The 19,639-nt window shown below is 43.2% G+C and overlaps 1 protein-coding gene across 3 annotated transcripts in view; it reads right to left on the reverse strand.

Annotated features, from left to right (window-relative positions):
* NTN4 (netrin 4) overlaps positions 1 to 19,639 on the reverse strand; it is a 130,383-nt gene that overhangs the window by 75,971 nt on the left and 34,773 nt on the right. For all 3 annotated transcript variants that reach the window (XM_055118526.1, XM_055118525.1, XM_004602752.2), the window contains exon 3: positions 8,473 to 8,748. In XM_055118526.1, the coding sequence (XP_054974501.1) occupies positions 8,473 to 8,748 (276 nt within the window). The remainder of the gene's footprint in view (positions 1 to 8,472; positions 8,749 to 19,639) is intronic.

Here is a 19,639-nt window from a genome sequence, read left to right on the forward strand (position 1 = left end):
TATGAGTGCTGCTAATCCTAACGCTTTCTGTTCCCCTCATCATCCAACTCTCAGGCATCTTTGGAGAGAAAATATGACTAGATCCACTGGGAAGTTTTACAACCAAAACACTGTTTCCAGCTCTAAACAGTTTTTTATTGGCTTGCCCTTCTACTAGGTAGCACAGGGTAATAAATGAAGAATAATCAACATTCTGCACACCTTCTGTGGCATCTGTGGTTACTCATTGCCAAGGGCCCACTGGCAAAGCTATACCGTTCCAACACAAGCACACTGCAACAGGTTAAGACCTTGAAATGGATTGAGGATGGGTTCATGCTAACTGTGTCAACTTGGTTGGCTTGATACTTTGTTCCTATTAGGAGTGACAAATGAAAGGACTGCCAATAGCAAAAGAGTTAGGATAAAAGTAGAGGATGGTAACTACAGAAATTTCTTTTCTCAATAATAGCAAATAGACAGCGATAGCACAGTGTTAGGGTGTTTGCCTTTCACACAGCCGACCTGTGTTCAATTCCTCTGCCCCTCTCGGAGAGCCTGGCAAGCTACCGAGAGTATCACTTCTGCACGGCAGAGCCTGGCAAGCTACCCGTGACATATTCAGTATGCCAAAAACAGTAACAATAAGTCTCACAATGAGAGACATTACTGGGGCCCGCTCGAACAAATAGATGAGCAACGGGATGACAGTGACAGTGACAGACTTTAAGTTAAAACACAATGCAAACTACAAGAGAAAGATTAAAAAATACCTCCCAGAATTGTAGGAAGGATCAAGTGAAATAAGTGATGGAAACAGGCTTTATAAAATGTAAAATAGCAAACCTTGGCTAAAGGGAGAGTCAATAATGAAGGGAAGGTTGCAGTGGTGGTGAGATTGGTGTTGGAACAGTGAATACCTAAAACAACTGTATTGTGAATAACTTTGTAACCCGTGGTGTTTAAATATTTTTTAAAAAGAATGTTTAAGGATAAAATTATGCTCTTAAATATTCTATTTTTATAAAATTTGACATATGAGGTGTGCAAACATAAATATGTATCTAAATGTATTCAGATTCAGATAGGAAGAAACCTTGCAATGAAAAGTTGAAATGCAACTAATGAATGATTCTAAAATTGATTCTTCTTGAGCAACTTTGTAACTGTGTCTCTCACAGTGATTCAATAAAAAAACATAAAATTTATTCTTGTCCAGCTTAGTAAGTTTAGTAACATTTTCTTCAAACCTGGACACATGAGTTCCACATGTCTTAATATTTGCTCTTAGATTAAAAACAGAGTCAAAATATTGACACTCTTTTATAACAAGTATCTAATTATAAAAGAAAAATCCACCTTCCCAAGTGTGTGACTAAAGGCATTTCAATAATTCTCCATGGTATTCTAAGGCTCCTGTGTTATACAATGGATGGTATTTTAGTAAAACAATGAAACTTTCCATGTTCCTTCTTATTACCATCCATCATCCAACAGCTGTAAAATCACCAGCTGGTAAAAAACAAAAAAGAAAGAGAGAATTAAATCAGTCCTCTCCAGCTGCAGGGAGAAAGCCTGCAATCTCCCTTTCACATCAATTCTGGGGTCCCAGCAGGCTAAAGTACAAGTACAGTTTTTCAGGACACAAACTCTCCAGACTTGTAGACATGTAAATAACACATAATTTATGATTTATTTTGGGAAAGAAGTGTATGTGGGAGAAATAGAAGAAGTGATAGAGATACTACAATATAACAGCAGTGTAAGTAGTGTCAACTCTACCCTGGGCATTGTCTCTCTTAATTTCTAACTCTTCCAGTAACTCTCTAAGGTTGATATCCTCCTACTGGATTAGGGAATAGAGGTTTAGTGAGACTGAGTCACTTAGTAAGTGCTGTGGGTGAGCTGAATCCAGCCCTACTTGACTCTATTGCTGAGGTCTTCATTAGCTTGTGGTTCAGCTTCTGGTAAAATGAGCAGATAAGGAGAAGTTCAAGTGGTGAAGAATATAGGTAACAGATTTGAGGAGGAGCAGAGACAAGGAAAGGTGGGAATACTTTAAAAGACACATACATGTGACACCTCCAAACTCATTAATACTGACATTCCAGTAGGAACACACCAAATTACATGGGAAAGTAGCATAGAAGCCAACTAAACTCAATTAAACTCCTTCCTTCCTTCCTTCCTTCCTTCCTTCCTTCCTTCCTTCCTTCCTTCCTTCCTTCCTTCCTCCCTCCCTCCCTCCCTCCCTCCCTCCCTCCCTCCCTCCCTTCCTTCCTTCCTCTTTCTTTTTTCCTGTCTACAGTTATTTTACAGCACCAAGGGTATGTGAGCAAGATAGTGGGCCAGGCCTAAGACTAGTTCAGCAGCACACAAAGGTTCACACCAGAGATCCAATTTATTTGGCCTATAGCTCCATTTTCAGAAACAAAATAGAATAATTGAACCCCAACCCCTCACCCCAGAAATCTGCCTTTTTTAAAATGAACCAGCAGAAAGTGTCTTCCAGCTGCCCCCTTGACGTTCTTGTGCCCCTCAGGGACAGAATAGTTCACATTAAAAAATGTTGTTTTGCATGAAATCCCAGTATTTTCTCTTTCCTGGCTCTCACCTGCACCCTGCATTGTCCAGCTCATGAGGAAAGGGACACAACCAAGCTGAACAAAAAAAACAGGTTCTGTTAGAGAGAGATACCAACATCCTGCGGAAAGACAAATAAATTAGTGTTGTTGGTGATGCTGAAACAAAATAAAGTTGCCTACAACTCTCGGCAGGTGTCTGCTGAGAAAGGTGAGGTGGGTAGGATGAGCAGCTAATTAGGTTTTTCATTCTTCAAAGGGGCTGGAGCGATATCACAGTGGTTGGGCTTTCACCTTTCATGCGGCCGACCCAAGTTCGATTTCTCCGCCCCTCTTGGAGAGCCCGGCAAGCTACCGAGAGTATTGAGCCCGAGAGGCAGAGCCTGGCAAGCTACCCGTGCGTATTGGATATGCCAAAAACAGTAACAATAAGTCTCTCAATGAGAGACGTTACTGGTGCCCGCTTGAACAAATTGATGAGCAACGGGATGACAGTGTGACAGTGTGATTCTTCAAAGAAGTAAACCCTAAGAGGATGGGGCGGGCAGTCAAAGAAGCAACAGACAGGATGGACAGTCAAGCTAATGAGTTGCTAAGGAAAAGAGCAACAAGGACAAGGGAGATGAGAGGAACCCCCAAACTGCACCACAACTGACCTTCAGAAGGCACAATTTCAGTGCTATGGTATGTGAGTAAGGTTGTTGGTTCACAACAGAGCAAACACAAGGCTGGCCTTCAAGGCCGTCTCACAGAGACATTTCACAAAGCCCCTGCTCCAATCTCCTTCTCAAATAGGACCCAACCACAAGGGGCTTCCCTGAAAGCTTCTGCAGGGCCATGATTGACAGGCCATGGGGGCTGTGATTGTGCAGTCCATGGAAATGCTTAACAAAAGCTGGAGAGAAAAAGAGGAGAAAGAACTTGGGCTGGAGTCACCAGTTCAAAACTTTGGGTAGTCCCAAAGTTTTGAACACCAGTCCCGGATACCTTTGCCATATTTCACCAGGTATTTTTAGTTTTGAGAAACATTCAAATGCTGGGGTAGAAAGAAATGGTCTGTTCTCTGCCATCACTCTTCCCTCATCCACCCTATGGCTGTCCCAACAGCTGAACGTGAAGACAAGAATATTGTCCACTCCCATCAGGGAGATCACCTAGAGACCAGTAGCATGGCATGAGCAAAGCAGGAAACTAGACCAAAGAGACCTTTGTCCGAGAGAGGCCATTGTCATGGAGATGGAAAGCCACAGAGAAAGCCTTTGTCATGCCAATGGTCAGCCACTCCTCCTGTTCAGTCTTTATTCCTGCGGTACAAACGTGCCAGTCTCCTTTAAATTGGGAAGAGCCTGATCCTGAGCTTGGCTGCAGGTTGGACCCAGACACTAAAGATGCAGCTGGGATGGGGGTAGAGATAGTAGAGCAAGTAGGGCATTTGCCTTGCACACGGCTGACCTGGGTTTGATCCCCAGCATCCCATATGGTCCCTGGAACACCGCTAGGAGTAATTCCTGAGTGCAAAGCCAGGACTAAACCCTGTGCATCACCGGAGTGACCCAAAAAGCAAAAAAAAAAAAAAAAAGCAGTTGGTCATATCTAACTTTTTCTCCATCTATTTTTCAAAATTTTGGGGGGAAGGACAGGTTGGGAACCAGCAGTGTTCAGGGGCTTGGGGGTGAAACCAGGCTCAATCTCTTGCAAGGCAGGGCCATTCCTCCTGTACTATCTCTCTGACCTCACCAATCAGGGTTGGTCAGGAAGACAGAGGCAGTTCGCTGTCCAGTGGGGGAAGGGCTAGGATCTGTAGGCCAGACTGGGCTCTGCAAGGGTCACTTCTTTGCCCTTCTGGCTTGGGCAGCATCTCTGCAGAGCGCCAGGGACTCTCACACACTCTCCACATAAGCACAGGTTCTTGGTACTGGACTAGCCAAGCAAAACCTTCTTTTTGGGGGGAGGTCACACCCGGCGATGCACAGGGGTTATTCCTGGCTCACGCACGCAGGAATTACTCCTGGCAGTGCTCGGGGGACCATATGGGATGCTGGGAATCGAACCCGGGTTGGTCGCGTGCAAGGCAAACACCCTACCTGCTGTGCTATTGCTCCAGCCCCAGCAAAGTCTTCTTTTAGAAATGCAGTCTCTCACTCTTTTTTCTGAACATGGTGATAGTGATGTGCAGTGGCAGCACACCTGGTGGTGCTTGAGAGACACGGCTAGGGAATGACCCGGGGCTCCAGCATGGAAAATGTGAGGTCCAGTTCCCTGAGCTATCTCGCTGGACCATAAACACCCTCTTTGATGAGGTGGCACACAACCCTGGCAGCCTTGATACTGTCACCATGAACCAAACAAACTCACTCCCACCCTCTACACCTCACACTTGCTGTTTCCTTCTACTGCTCAGATAAGGGGGTCCATGCCTGCGGGACTGTGGGCACAGGGGTGGGGAAGAACACTGGATTCTGAAGCTCTGGCATTCTGAAATGCCCACCAGAGCCCCTGAGAAATCAAAGCTGCAAGTCACAGGGCTGGAGTCATGACAATCAGAACATGCTAACAGTCATGCTTCTGATAAGCATGGAGCAACCCTGAAGATGCCTGTATGATTTCTCGAGGAAGCCCTGAGCCTAAAATCATTCAAGTTCATGACTGAACTTTAAAAAAAAAAAACAAACCCTTTGCAGTGTTGCCTCAGATGGGTTCTCAAGGTCCCACCTCCACTGGGATGTGGTAGGAAGGCCTGGTGAAAGGTGATGGGACCCCAGGCCGGAAGTGGACAGAATGCAGCAGGCCATGGTGTGTGGCCAGAGGGTAGTAGTGGGTGGTGGCTGGACAGAAGAGGGGCAGTGGATACAGCACACAGGCACCCGCTCAGAGGGGACAATTTTCTTGCTGGCAGAAGATTGATATGAAATAGCCATATTTTAAGACTTTTGAACAAGTCTCTGATAAAGTCTGGCTACTTATTTCTTGGGCTGGAGTGGTAGCTCAGCGGGTAGGGCATTTGCCTTGCATGCGGCCGACCCTGGTTCAATTCCTCCATCCCTCTTGGAGAGCCCAGCAAGCTACTGAGAGTATCCTGCCCGCACGGTAGAGCCTGGCAAGCTACCTGTGGCTATTTGATATACCAAAAACAGTAACAAATATCACAATGGAGACGTTACTGGTGCCCACTCGAGCAAATTGATGAACAGTGGGACGACAGTGCTACAATGTAATTATTTTTTGATAACTTTAGTTAATCCAATAGAATTCCAGGAGACCTCTGTCCTGAGCTTGTGGGAGAGTTGAGCTCAGATGCTAATAATTCAGTCCATCAGGCTTTTCCCTTCCTATAAGCATTTTTCAAAAAAAAAATTGGCGGGGGGGGGGGCATTGGTGGATTTGGGACCAGCAATGTTTAGGTGTTTGGCTGGGGGGCGGGGGCGTAAAACTAGAGTCGACCTCTTGTAAGGCCAGAGCCTTACTCTATACTATCTCTCTGACCTCGCCAATCAGGGTCGGTCAGGAAGTTTATATTCAGAGGACTTAATTCTTAAAAAATAAACTATTGCTTTTAAATGCAGTCAGGAATGCTTTACCAGGCTCTTGAGAATTCTAGATCACTTATTTTGGTTGATGAGAAGCAGGCCATCGGTCTCTCAAGTCATTCCCTCCACACATGTGACCCACGCTGCCATGGGAAGGGCATCTCTAGGCTTCCGTCTGTTCTGCTCAGAACTCTGCTGAAATGATCTGAGAAGACGGTCGTAGGGCAAAGAGGCCAGCATCTTGTTCTGTTGCGGCTTGTGACAAAGCACGCTGGGCCGGATGACTCTTATTTATTTGTCATAGTTCTGTGGCTGCCAGGCTAAAGCCAGGGTGCCAGCCTGGTGGGGGTCTAGTGAAGGCCACGAAACTGACTGCCAACACATTTATTTTATGTGGCAGACAGAGTTAGAGAGCACTTTGGCCTCTTTTTGTTGTTGGAGTTGTTGGGGGTCCCAGGTGGTGCTCCCAGGGGCCCCTCTTGGCATTTCCCTGTCAAACAGGTCAATTGCTTAGGCCCTGAGGTCACCTGGACCATCCCGGCAGTGCTGATGGACCTGTGTATCCATCCCTGGTAGTGCTTGGGAGGCCCCCGGCAACCATGATGCTGGGGGTCAAACTGGAATCTATTACATGCAAGACAGACCCCGCTATCGACTCTCCAGCCCCATCTAGTCTCCTGCTCCAGAAAAGCCTTTGCTCGTGCAGCCTAGTTACCTCCCCAAGGCTTCACCTTCACACGCCCTCACACTGGGATCAGGGTTTCCACATGCAAATTGGAGGAGAACACAGCATCCAGCCCACTGCGGGCTGCTGGCCTTTCACAAACTCACTTCAAAGTAATGGCAGAGCTGTATTAGCACTCCCTCGCATGAACCCCCATGAGTCTAGTCTAATGGCATCTGTCTAGGGCATGTGAGCCCATTTCAATTTGACTAATACTTTAACCCAAATAACTTAGACATCACAATTAATTGCATTCATGTAAATTAATTATTTGGAGCAAAATTGGTTCAAATGTCTAGAAACCAAAAGGTGTCTGTTGAATGAACGTTCAACCTGGGAGACCCACAATCACATCTGTTTCTATTTTTGTTCCTCTATGTCCCATGTCTAGGTCATTTGGGGGTTGGGGGAAAGGGCTGCCCTGAACCCCAGGGACTTTGCCCAGCTGACATAAACCATAAACCTGGTTCTGGGTCTGGGACCCTCTCCTATCAGAACTGGGAGAAAGGAGAAACATCCAGAAGTCTGCCCTCAAGGGTCAGGTAAAAAGAAGGCCAGGAGTGAGCATAGCATACCAATACCTTCATTTTGTACTTTTCTCTGATTCTTCTGACCAAAGCAAAACAAAACTTTTAAAAATAACATCTAAAAGGCCATAGAATGTCTGACCTCTGGATGCCTCTCAACATGGTGTCTCTGTCTAAGCCACTTTGTGGCCTCTTAGGAAGAAGGGAGAACAATGAAGCTAACTCTGCATCATCTCTCTATTCCTCTGTTGCCTTCATTCACTCAAACATTAGCCGAACACCTACCCAGGCAAATGCACTCAGACCCAAGGCTACAAAAAACACACCCCCCTGTCCTCAGGGAGTTCCTGATTTCCTGGAAGAAGGGATCAGTCAAGGGTCAGGAGAAAGCCCAAGGCCATGAGTGAATATTGAGGAAGAAGAGTTGAGTTTTGCTTTGGAGGGACAGCTTAGGATATTCTTCACAGATAGAATTCATTCTATTGGCTAGACTGCAGAAGATACCAGCCACCAAACTGATTTCTCCTTTTTTTTCCTCAACAAGTCTCACAATGGAGATGTTTCTGGTGCCTGCTTGAGCAAGTTGATGAGCAACGGGATGACAGTGATATAGTGATACAGTGATTTTCTTTGTTTTAGTGCCACACCTTGTGGTGCTCAGGGTCTACTCCTGGTACTCAGAGATCACTCCTGGAGGAACTCAGGGACTACACATGGGACCACGGATTCGAACCAGAAACCAGGGTTATCACATAGGCTAGTAGGCAAGCAGGCTTACTTCCTGAATCCTCTCTTCAGCCTTTACTTTTCCTACTTTAAAATGGACTCACCCAGGAGCCCCGCGGACTATGAAGGCAGGATTCTATCAGATAAAGAGAACTTTCTTCTACTGGACCTCTTCAATCTGTATCTGAAGGTGATGCTACTAAAACCTTGGCATGGATGTTTTCCTAAAGAATCTGCTTACCAGGCATATTGATTTCTCACTCTAACACTTAAAATTAAGAACATGAAATGCACTTTGTAGGATGGACATAGAGTCAAAGATGTGAATCCACAGAGAAAGAAACAGGCAGCCTCAGGGATGATTAAATCTACTGACTCAGGCCTGAGGATGAACTGGACTTACGTACCACACGGGACACTCGGGGGCCTTTGACAGGTCGGAAGCCATCAATAGGGATGCACTGGTCGGCGTGGCCATTACAGAAGCAGCTGCCCATGACGATGAAATCATAGATTGCATAGTGCATAAAATGCTGGGGCTTTGCACTCAGGTCGTTTTCCTGACAGGGACAGGACTGTCGTTTCAGCAGCTGCACACGGAGGTTGGTGACCATCAGCTGCTCCTGCGCTTTGGCGCTATAAGGGTTCTCTCCATAGGGAGGGGACAAAGCTTTGAAGATAACCTGCAAAGAAAGAAAAATACCGTGGGTATGAAGGAGAGCAAGCAAACCCCAATGGTCTGTCCCCATTCAGACCTGATTTGAAGGATGATTTTTTTTTTAATTGAGTCACCATGACATACAGTTACAAAGATTTCATGATTGAGTTTTAGTCATATAATGTTCCAACACCCATCCCTCCACCACTGTACATTTCCCACCATCAATATCCCCCATACCCCTCCTGCCACACACCTCCAGCCTGCCTCTATGGCAGGCAGTTTTCTTCTTTGCCTCTGTCTGTCTGTCTGTCTGTCTGTCTGTCTGTCTGTTTGTCTCTCTCTCTTTCTCTCTCTCTAATTTGGGGCACTGTGGTTTGCAATACAGATACTGAGAGGCCATCCAACACACATCTCCCATCTGGTGTGACCCTTTCCAACTTTTGAGTCCTGCAAGGGACAGAGGAACAGAAGTCTGTAGGCCTTGACCACATCTGTAAACCAGTTGCCTTTTCTTCCAAGGAGCCAGGAAGTCAACCTATGCCCCATGGATCTCAAGGCCGTGGTGGATAAGACTGTCATGGGAAGCTGCCAAGGATGGTAGGCAAAGCAGAGCACTGATTTCACCTGCATTCCTTAAAAAAAAATCAATAAACATAAAAATAAAATCATGCAATTTGCTGAAACATGGAGGGACCTAGAGAGTATCATGCTGAGTGAAGTTTGTTAGAGGGAGAGAGAATGACATAGAATGATCTCTCACGTTAGTGGGTATAATGGAACAAAATGGTGGAATAACAAATGCCCCAAACCAACGGGAGCAAAGAACATGAGAACCGGTCTTTAGTAAGAAACGTGCTACTAGGGGACACGACAGGGAGAGGTTATGGTGCAGGGAAATCTTTAACCAGGAGGAAGAGGTGATGCGGTAAGATGTTAAAGGGTTATGTATGAAACCCTGTCAGCAACTGCAAATATATATATATATATATATACATATATACATATAACAAAATGTATATATATATATACATATAACAAAAAGTGCCTGGCAAAGAAGCTGTCTGTGCCCACAAACTGCCTCTGCACCCATAAACTGCTGTTTATGCTTATTAATCGGCCATGATTCAGAGACTCACAAATAAATCTAGGAAGCGATCAACAAGCTGCAGAGATGCCTCCAGACCCCAAAGTCACCACCCAGTTAAAAATTTAATTCCAGCTATATCGACTTGTTTAAAATTTTGGAATTTAAAATAAAATTTAGAGCGACATCTCATATACTTTACCCCACTGATGTACCAGGAGTAGCACAACACTGGATGGGATGTAAAATAGAAAGCAACAAATCTCAATTAAAATTATTAGCACACAGGGCTTAACCTGTGTCAACATGTTAGTAATCTCTTATACAAGAGCTTAAGGGCTCTAGGGTGAGATAAAACAACCTTCACACACTTTCTTCTAAGGAAACCTTTTTTGATCATTTTTAGTGAATTATTCATAACACTATCACTGTCATCCCATTGTTCATCGATTTGTTTGGGTGGGCACCAGTAACGTCTCCATTGTGATTCTTGTTACTGTTTTTGGCATATCGAATATGCCACGGGGAGCTTGCCAGGCTCTGCCATGCGGGTGGGAAACTCTCAGTAGCTTGCCGGGCTCTCTGAGAGGGACAGAGGAATCGAACCTGGGTCAGCCACGTGCAAGGCACACTCTACCTGCTGTGCTATCATTCCAGTCCTGTTCATAACAAGTGATACTAAGTAAGTTATTAAGGGCCTGCTTTGCGGGGAGGGTTGAGTGGTGGTTGGGAAAATTTGAAATGGTGGTGGGAAGGTGTAATGGTGGTGGGATTGGTGTTGGAATATTGAATGTAATAAATTGTTGTGAACAACTTTATAAAAATGAAAATAATTTTTTTTTAAAAAGTGGCTGATTGGTGGGTGAAGGCAAATGGGTGCTGCAGCAGGGGGCAGGGGGAGGTAGGTGGAGATTGTGGAAGGCAGTGGACACTGGTGAAGGGGTTGGTGTTGAAATTGAAACTCAATCATGAATAATTTTCCAATTTCACTGTGACTAAATAAAATTTTAAAAGTTAACAAATTCAACAACATTTCTATGCTGATCAACAATAATAGGTATAGAGGAAACCAAGAAGGTTTTTTTGTTTGTTTGTTTTGCTTTTTGGGTCACACCTGGTAATGCACAGGGGTTACTCCTGGCTCTGCACTCAGGAATTACTCCTGGCAGTGCTCAGGGGAACACATGGGATGCTGGGAATCGAATGCGGGTCAGCCGAGTGCAAGGCAAACGCCCTACCCGCTGTGCTATTGCTCCAGTCCCGAAATCAAGAAGTTTTGACCCTGATAAATACTCATCCTAGTAGAAAGACACCGAAGATAAAGTAGAGAAAGAATGGCCAGTGAGAGGGTACAGTGGTTAAGGAGCTTGCTTTGCATGTGGCTGATCCTGGTTACCAAGTCCCACTTAAAAACCAGTCACTATGACTTCTTTGAGAAAAATATATGGTGAAGGCAAAGCAAAAAAAAAAGGAAGAAGACAAGTCAGGAGGTGATTTCAAAACTCAGATCCAGGCACTGAGGTTTCTAAGTGAGATGAAAACTCTTTCAAAGACTGGGGTCCATTTGGGTTCTCCTTGTTTTGGATCTGCCTTCCAAATTGGTGGTCCATTTTTGGAAAACTCCGAATGGTTGTTCTTTGAGGGTTGGATATGATTTCTGGAATTAGCCATTTAAACCCCAATGTAGTTAGTTAAAGTACAAGAAGTACTTCTTGTTAAATGCAAAATATAAGCAAACAATGGGATTAGCGGTAGGGGAGAGATTTGAAATAGACTCAAAAAACAATTTAAAGCATCTGTTCTCAGAAGGAAACCTAAGGGAAGAGGATGTGCCATGGGATGTACATGAGGGCAATAAAACCACCTGAGATCAGGCACTGCAAATTCCGTAGAGGACTTGCTATTGGTAAGTAGAAGTTGGTTGGCAGGAGAAATCAGTGGTAGTAGAAACCAAGCACTAGGAAAAAAAATCTAAAACTGATGACAACATCAAATAGTTCTACAAGGTGGCCACCACAAATCTATGAATCACTATGCTGGTAAAAAACAACAACAAAAGAACACAGCACCAATCTTGTTAAAACATGTAATAAGAGTTGCAAAGTCCTCCTGCATAATTCCGAAGTATCACCTGACTTTTTAAAGCTATCTTAAAACTCCACTTACCAAAGCACAGAAGTAGTTTGATAACCAAGTGATTTGAGTATAAGGTAATGATTTAAAAGCAGGCTTTGGATATACTCCCACTCAGAGTGGCTATAGCTGAAAGTACTTTCACAGAAAGAAAAAAAAGCTTTTAAGAAATATTTGGGGTATAAAATTTCAAGGGATAGAGATAGTACAGGGGATAGGGGACTTGCCTTGCACACAGCTGACCTAGGGTAGATGTCTGGCACCACATATACTTTCTTGAGTGCTGCCAGGAATGATCCTTGAGCACAGAGCTAGGAGTAAGCCCCGGGCACTGCTGGGTGTGTTCTCCACTATAGCACTGTCTTCTCGTTGTTCATCGATTTGCTCGAGTGGGCACCAGTAATGTCTCCATTGTGAGACTTGTTGTTACTGTTTTTGGTATATAGAATACGCCACGGGGAGCTTGCCAGGCCAGGCTCTGCCATGTGGGTGGGATACTCTCGGTAGCTTGCCGGGCTCTCCAAGAGGGACAGAAGAATTGAACCCAGGTCAGCTGCGTGCAAGGCAAATGCCCTACCCTCTGTGCTATCGCTCCAGTTCCCCACTACCAACCAAAAACCATAAACCAAAAACCAGGAACTCCAATGTGCTTCCCTTTAGGCTAACTCATAAGTCAGGAGTACATACCTTAAATGTGCAAGGCCCCAAGATTATTCCTGGCACAGCATGATCCCCCCCCAACTCCCCACCACAGTGGCAGCCCTGGTGTCCCTGGCACCATAGGACCCAAAGAGCATGATGTCACCATGAACCCTAGTGTAGCATGAGCATTGAACACATCAGGCTGGGTTGGCCAAGTACTCCCAAGAGTGGCCCCTGTCTGCTTTTAGCACTGCTCAAGAGTCCACCCCCCCCCACACACACTTCTCCCCCAAATAATTTTAGCAACTGACTTTGCATTAAAAGTAGGAAAAGGCAAGATGGCCCAATAATGTGCAAGAACCCTGCAGGTCTTGTAGTACAGAACTGACTCAGGAACTTAACTTTCCAGGGGCAGGGGTGGAGGGATAATTCAACAAACACTTGGATTCTCCATTCAGCAGTCAGTGATTCTCCATAATGAGAAGTTGGATCATGTTGCTTCATGTCACTTGGTTAAATCCACCCTTACCCAATGATCTCCTACATCTCTCAAAATACAATTCAAAGTTTTTATAATGGCCTGCCTTCTTTTGTTTGTACTGCCTCTCACAAGGCACATTAGATGGTAGTTGTTTAGTGATTAATATCTGCCAAGTCTAAAATATAAACTTGAGAACATCCCCACACAGCACCTGGCATAGAGCAGCATTCAATACAGGTTTTGATAAATGAAATGCTTGATTATAACACTGCTCAGGCCATTCAAGTAATAGGTGAGAATTTCAAACAACTTACTTTCTTTGGCACACTCTTAGTCATATTTATTTACCTACTGAATTCATTCTAGGGTGCCAGAAGGTGAGAAGCTGAAGTATTATAACAATTATAAGTAGCTGAATAATTAGCCAGTGTTTGCATTTTTAGGCAATTTTAAACTTGAAAAAATGTAGAAAAAATTTATCTTAGGGACCATTCAATTTGTTTACATGTAAAGTGGTATAAAGCAATGTATTAGGGAGTACAAATTTTCAACTAATAATATGTAACCATTTTGAAAGTCAATATGAGAAGTAATGTCTCTTAAGAATGGTATACACAAAGAGTGATTCTATGTTCTAAATTATCAAAAAAAGTAAAAGCATGGAATCCATTGTAGGTTTAATTTTAATTATTAATTTTGGGGGGCCACACCCAGTTGTGCTCAGGAATCATTCCTGTTCCTGTGCTTTAATTCCTATTTTATTTTTTTTGCGTCACACCTAGCAATGCACAGGGGTCACTCCTGGCTCATGCACTCAGAAATCACCCCTGGCGGTGCTCAGGGGACCATATGCGATGCTGGGATTTGAACCCGGGTCGGCCGCGTGCAAGGCAAACGTCCTACCCGCTGTGCTATCACTCCAGCCTCATTAATTCCTATTTTAAACTACTTTTTATTTTGGAGGTCATGCCTAGCTCTGTTCAGGAATTACTGCTCTGAAGAATTGGCTCTGTCCTCAATTATCACTGCTGGTGGGGTTTGGGGTGGGGCAGGTACCATATGTGGTTCTGGAGAACCAATCCAGGTCAATAGCATGCTAGGCAGGCATCCTACCTTCTATAACCCAGCACTTCCATAGCTTTGCAGTATGACATAGCTTTATTTTCAATATAATATCACTTTATTTTCAATATGATATCGCCAATGCTGGCATTCTATTACACGCCCATGAAGAACTCTTGTTCTAAGTAAAAGGGATGATATGACATCCCCATTTGATCCGCCATACTAGCCAAGGACCTGGACCAGGGGAAGGAATTCCAACCCTATACCATGCCCCTGACAGGTCTTTGTTTTTGTGGCCCATCCCTCCTTTTCCTGCACACGGGAGGCAACGGTTGCTTCTCCGCTCATGTCCTGGATTCACCCTTGACATTTGCTCTAGTTTGTCCCTCCTCCCACCCCGTTGGTCAGCACAGGCCCGGCTAGAGGAAGATCTGTCAAGGTTTGTAGGGTCTCTGGCTCTCTGGCTTCCGAGCCCAGCCCGGCCAGCTGAATGGCAGCTCTGTGCTGGCTGAGCATGACACCACAGTTGGCAGGCTGATATCAGCGGGGAAGGGACATGGTGACCCCTGAGGCTGCGTGCTGGAAAGGAGACAGTGAAGTGCCACAGACACAAAAGTGAACGGGAATTTAAACCATGAAATCTTTTTTTTTTTTTCCCCGAAAAGAGACGCCTTAATCTGATACCCTGGGAAATGGATCGCGCCTGCCTCAGGAAACAAAGAGTGCGCCCATCCAGATGCTTCAGACTTCTGGCAGCTCGCCATTTGGGTCCCACCCAGTGATTTCTCCCAAACTCCCCAGAAGAAGCCAGGCTGGCAGTCTTCGAATGAAGAAAGGCGTAGAAGCTCCCCACTGCACATGAGCCTTTTCGGTTAGGGCCCATCCGGAGCAGGATGTGCCTGTGCCACATCATGGGTGTCTGTGCCCACTTCTCAATGGGCATTGAACAAGACAGACTGAAAAAGCCAGAGGGTAGCCAGGATCAAGCCGACTTTGATGTTTCCAGCTTCTTGCAGCTATTGGCTAAGACCTCATGATCTTATTAAGACATTCAATGATGTCTGACTGCACGGGGCAGAAAAATTTGTTCCTTGAGATGCAGGGAACAAATAGACTCTACAATGTGACTCGTCCCAAAGATAGCCAGAGCTGTCAGCTCGGTGTTTTCCCATATGAATTCCCATATAGACACATATGGGATGCCAGGTTAACAGAGTTGCTTCAACTCGGCAATACCAAGAGTGAGTATCTTTTCCTCCAACACAATAAAAATAACTCAACAGGGGTCTCCCAAGTGGCCCGCCAGACTAACAGCAGCGGTATCAACCTGGGAACTTGGTAGAAAGGCAAATTCTTGGGCTCTATTCCACAGGCTGAATCAGAAACTCTGGAGGTGGAGTTCAGCAATCTGTTTCAACAAGTCTTCCGGGTGATCCTGATGCATGATAAAGTTTGAGAAATAAGGCTACACAGTATTAAAACCCACTTCCATTGTGGGATAGGATGGTTTATGGAGCCAGGAGACTAGTGTGAAGCATCTAGACAATTTCCAACTTTTTAGTACGACCAACTACATGAACAACTTTGTAGCTAAAGTAGGGAAGTTTATACTAATATCCTGAGAAACATTTCCAAACATAAAATCAATAGGTCAAAGGAAGAAATGCATATTTTAAAAACATATCTGAACCTCGGAATGAATCATGGGCCTTATCCTACCCAATCTTTGGAATCTTCACATTTCTTTGGTCTTGCCTCATTTCTCTAAGCCTGAAATCCCTCAAACTTTGCCTTAGGAGCTGGATTCTTGGCTTTGCATTCTACCATTTCTTGTGCCCTCTAGTAAAACAAAGAGATCTTTAAAAAGTTCTAAATGGTTTAGCACCAACACCTAATGTGCTTTATTTTCTATAATACTTACAAAAAGCCCTCAGTAATACGTAAAAGTGATAAACATAGTATTCTACATGTCTTATTTATATTCTGACTGAGATGAAAATTTCAAGAGGATCAGTCTCATTGAATAGAAGCACGGTAAATATTAACTACTTTATAATCAAAGGACTCTTTCAATATTGAATTCATACATAGTACATTGCTCCCTACCTAATATTATATTGCCTAATAGTTGAATCATAATGATTCAAGATACTTAGTTACTTCATTATAATTATTTTTCTTTTTAGTTATTAGTGTAGGGGGCTGGAGTGACAACACAGCGGGTAGGGTGTTTGCCTTGCACATGGCTGACCTGGGTTCGATTCCCAACATCCCATATGGTCCCCTGAGCACTGCCAGGGGTAGTTCCTGAGTGCAAAGCCAGGCGTGCATTTCTGGGTGTGACCCCAAAAGAAAAAACAAAAAAGGAATATTTCAGATGCAGTTCATTCTCTCCCATGGACTTCTGTGGCACTTGTTATTCCCACAAGAGCACTTTATAGTAGTACACTTTTCTGGCCTAGTTACTAGTTCACATCTCCCATTACTCTCCTCTCAGTGGGCAGGGATCTTGTTTGGGTAGCAGTCATATCTGCATCATGTTCCATAGTCTCCAACATATTGTAGCATTTTATAATTACATGGAATGAATAAATAATTTTTTCTTTAAGCAGCATTTTAACAAAGAGAAGTCAAAGAGAGAGTTTAGAAAAGTGAGGAATACAATTGTACTTAACACATGCTATTCTGTCCTTTTGATAAGAAGTATGTAAACATAGACACATGTATAAAAATATGTGTAAAAAAGACATGATTTCAAAATGGTTATATAGATTCCTTTTCATCAGTAGCACACAAGATCATTCATATCCTTTAAAAAATAACAGATCAGGCATGCATGAGCAAGCACACAAACACCTCAAATCTTTTCCATGATCTCATTTCTTTATTTACCAATAAAAGAGCCTTGAGGTTTAAATGAATTTTCCCCCCTATTTCATTGGTTTCTGCCTTTATCTTGGTTATTTACTTTCTTCTTTGGAATTAATTTTTCTTTCTTTTACTAGGTCTTTTTTTTTTTAAGTGGAAGCACAAATCATTACTTTAGGATCATTCTTTCTCCCTAAGTACTTTTAAATTTTCTTTTATATGGGTCACACTGAGCAGTGCTGAGGGGACAGGGCCAGTCCTGGCAGAACTCACCCCCAAGGGTCAACAGGGCTATAGTGAGGCTATAGTACTCAAGAGTACCTAAGTACTACTTTAAGTTGTATCCCATCTATTTTGATATGTTTACATTTCTGATTCAGTTGAAAATGTTTCCTACTTTTTTTGATGTCTTCTATGATCCATGGACTTTGGGTTGCATTATTATTTTTTTGTGGTGGTCAGTCACACCCAGTGATGCTCAGGGGTTACTCCTGGGTATGCACTGAGGAATTAGTCCTGGAGATACTCAGGGGACCTTATGGAATGCCACGGATCTAACCTGAGTCAGTCACATGCAAGTCAAATGTCTTAACCACTGTACCATCACTCCAACCTCTAGGTTGCATTATTAAAGTTCTATATGTTCCTCAGATACTTTCTTATTATTGATTTCTAATTTAATTTTTTATGTGGGGAAAGAACATGCTTTGCTGATTTACATCCTTTTACTTGATTAGTACTGGTTTGATGGTCTATATATGGTCTATCTAGATAAATACTCACTTGAAGAGACGGTGCCTGTGAAGAGGTTATGTAATCTACCACTGGAGGAGTAATATACAAACACTTATTAGGTCAAGTTTGTTGGCAGTGCTATTCAAATCTTTATTTCCTCACTGATTTTCACTATTTGCTCCTTCAATCACAGAGAGGAAGCTGTTGACATTTCTGACTACAAATACAGCCTTAATTTATTTTTTAATATTCAAAAAAACTTCATTTTTAAGTTTGCTCTTCTGACTCTGTACTGATGCCTTAAACACTCTGACCATGATTTCCTGCTTGTCCATTTGGGAAGCACAACTGACGGTGTCCGTCACAGACCCACTCAGCACACCTGGAACCACCATAGTTCCTGCCGACAAGTCTTTCCATTTGTTTGCTTTAGACAGTGTCCTAAGGACTCTAGGTCTCTCAGACCAAACTCCAAAAAACAGCCCAGGCAAATACCACATACAGATTTGGGTGCCATCTTAACCTTTTTTTTTTGGTATAAAAGTAAAAAAGTCCATTTCTAGGGGTTTGGAACAGCCAATCTTGTTGGAGGCTGAACTGGAGGAGCACCTACGATAGTATCCAATGCTGATCACTGGGAGTGCCTCTAAACATGGTCCCAGAAGACTTAACCTTATATATTTAATCGTACAGTGTTCACTTAATTTATTCTGAAGACATATTACTAGTGTATTCAGGATTTATTTATCCTTTTGTTTCCTCTACCAGCATGAAATGTCTCTCTTTTCCTCTGAAAATATTTATTTTTTTGAAATCTATTGGTTTGGAGAGTAATACAGTCATTAAGTTTTATTTTGATTGATGTCAGCATGGCACACAGCATGTTTTTCCAATTTTTAAAAAAAACTTTGAAAGATCAGCATTTACAGTGTGTTTCTCAGTGGATAGTCACACAAAGGACAAGGGAAGAGGAGGAGGAGAAGGAGGAGAAAGAGGAGGAGGAGAAGGAGGAGGAAGAGGAACAGTTTGATTACTATTTAACACAAAACAAAATGTTCACCAAAATTGACTCCAAATCACTAAATACAAAAAAGAAAAGAAAAGAAAAGAAAACAGATGACTCCAGCACCTCAATATCTTAGATTTGGAGATTTAATTCCATGGCAAGGAAAACAAAAGCAGAAGTAAACAGAATTACAATTCAAAATACTATACACAGTGAAAGAAAGTACAAGAAAACAAAAATGTAACCTAGTAACGGAAGGAGATATCTGCACATCATTTGTATGATACAAGGTTAATATCCAAAATGTGCAAGGATGTCAGATAACTTCGTACCAAAAAATGCAAGGAATCCAATTTAATAATACAGATGAAAACTCAAATAGACACTTCTTCAAAGACATGCAGATGACCCATAGAGAGATGAAATTTCAATATCATCTATTATAAGAGAGAGGCAAATCAAAACTCTACACAGCCCCCAAAGTGCTAATACTGTGTGTATTGTGTATCTCATGTGTGTAGGATTTACTGTACCCTACACAGCTTCTATACCCAGTCATCTGTCAATGGGCTTTGAGGATGATTCCATGTTTTGCTTACTATGAATAGTACTGCTATGACTATAAAGGTGCAAATGTCTCTTTGAATTAGTGTTTTCAAATCTTTTGGATTAACCCCTAAGAGTGGTATTCCTGGATGATATATTTCCATTTTTTCTTTTCTTAAATACTCTCCATCCCATTTTCCACAGAGGCTATACTTTTTCCCAGTCCTATTAACAGTGTGCAGATTTCCTTTCTCCACTTATCTCGCATTCAAAAGATTTCCAATCTTTTTCAAACAGATAATTTTCACAGGTCATCTCTCATTATCGTTCAAGCCTGGGAGGCTTCCAGTCCC

Source organism: Sorex araneus, chromosome 10, assembly GCF_027595985.1.
Source record: "Sorex araneus isolate mSorAra2 chromosome 10, mSorAra2.pri, whole genome shotgun sequence".
NCBI classification, from domain to species: domain Eukaryota; kingdom Metazoa; phylum Chordata; class Mammalia; order Eulipotyphla; family Soricidae; genus Sorex; species Sorex araneus.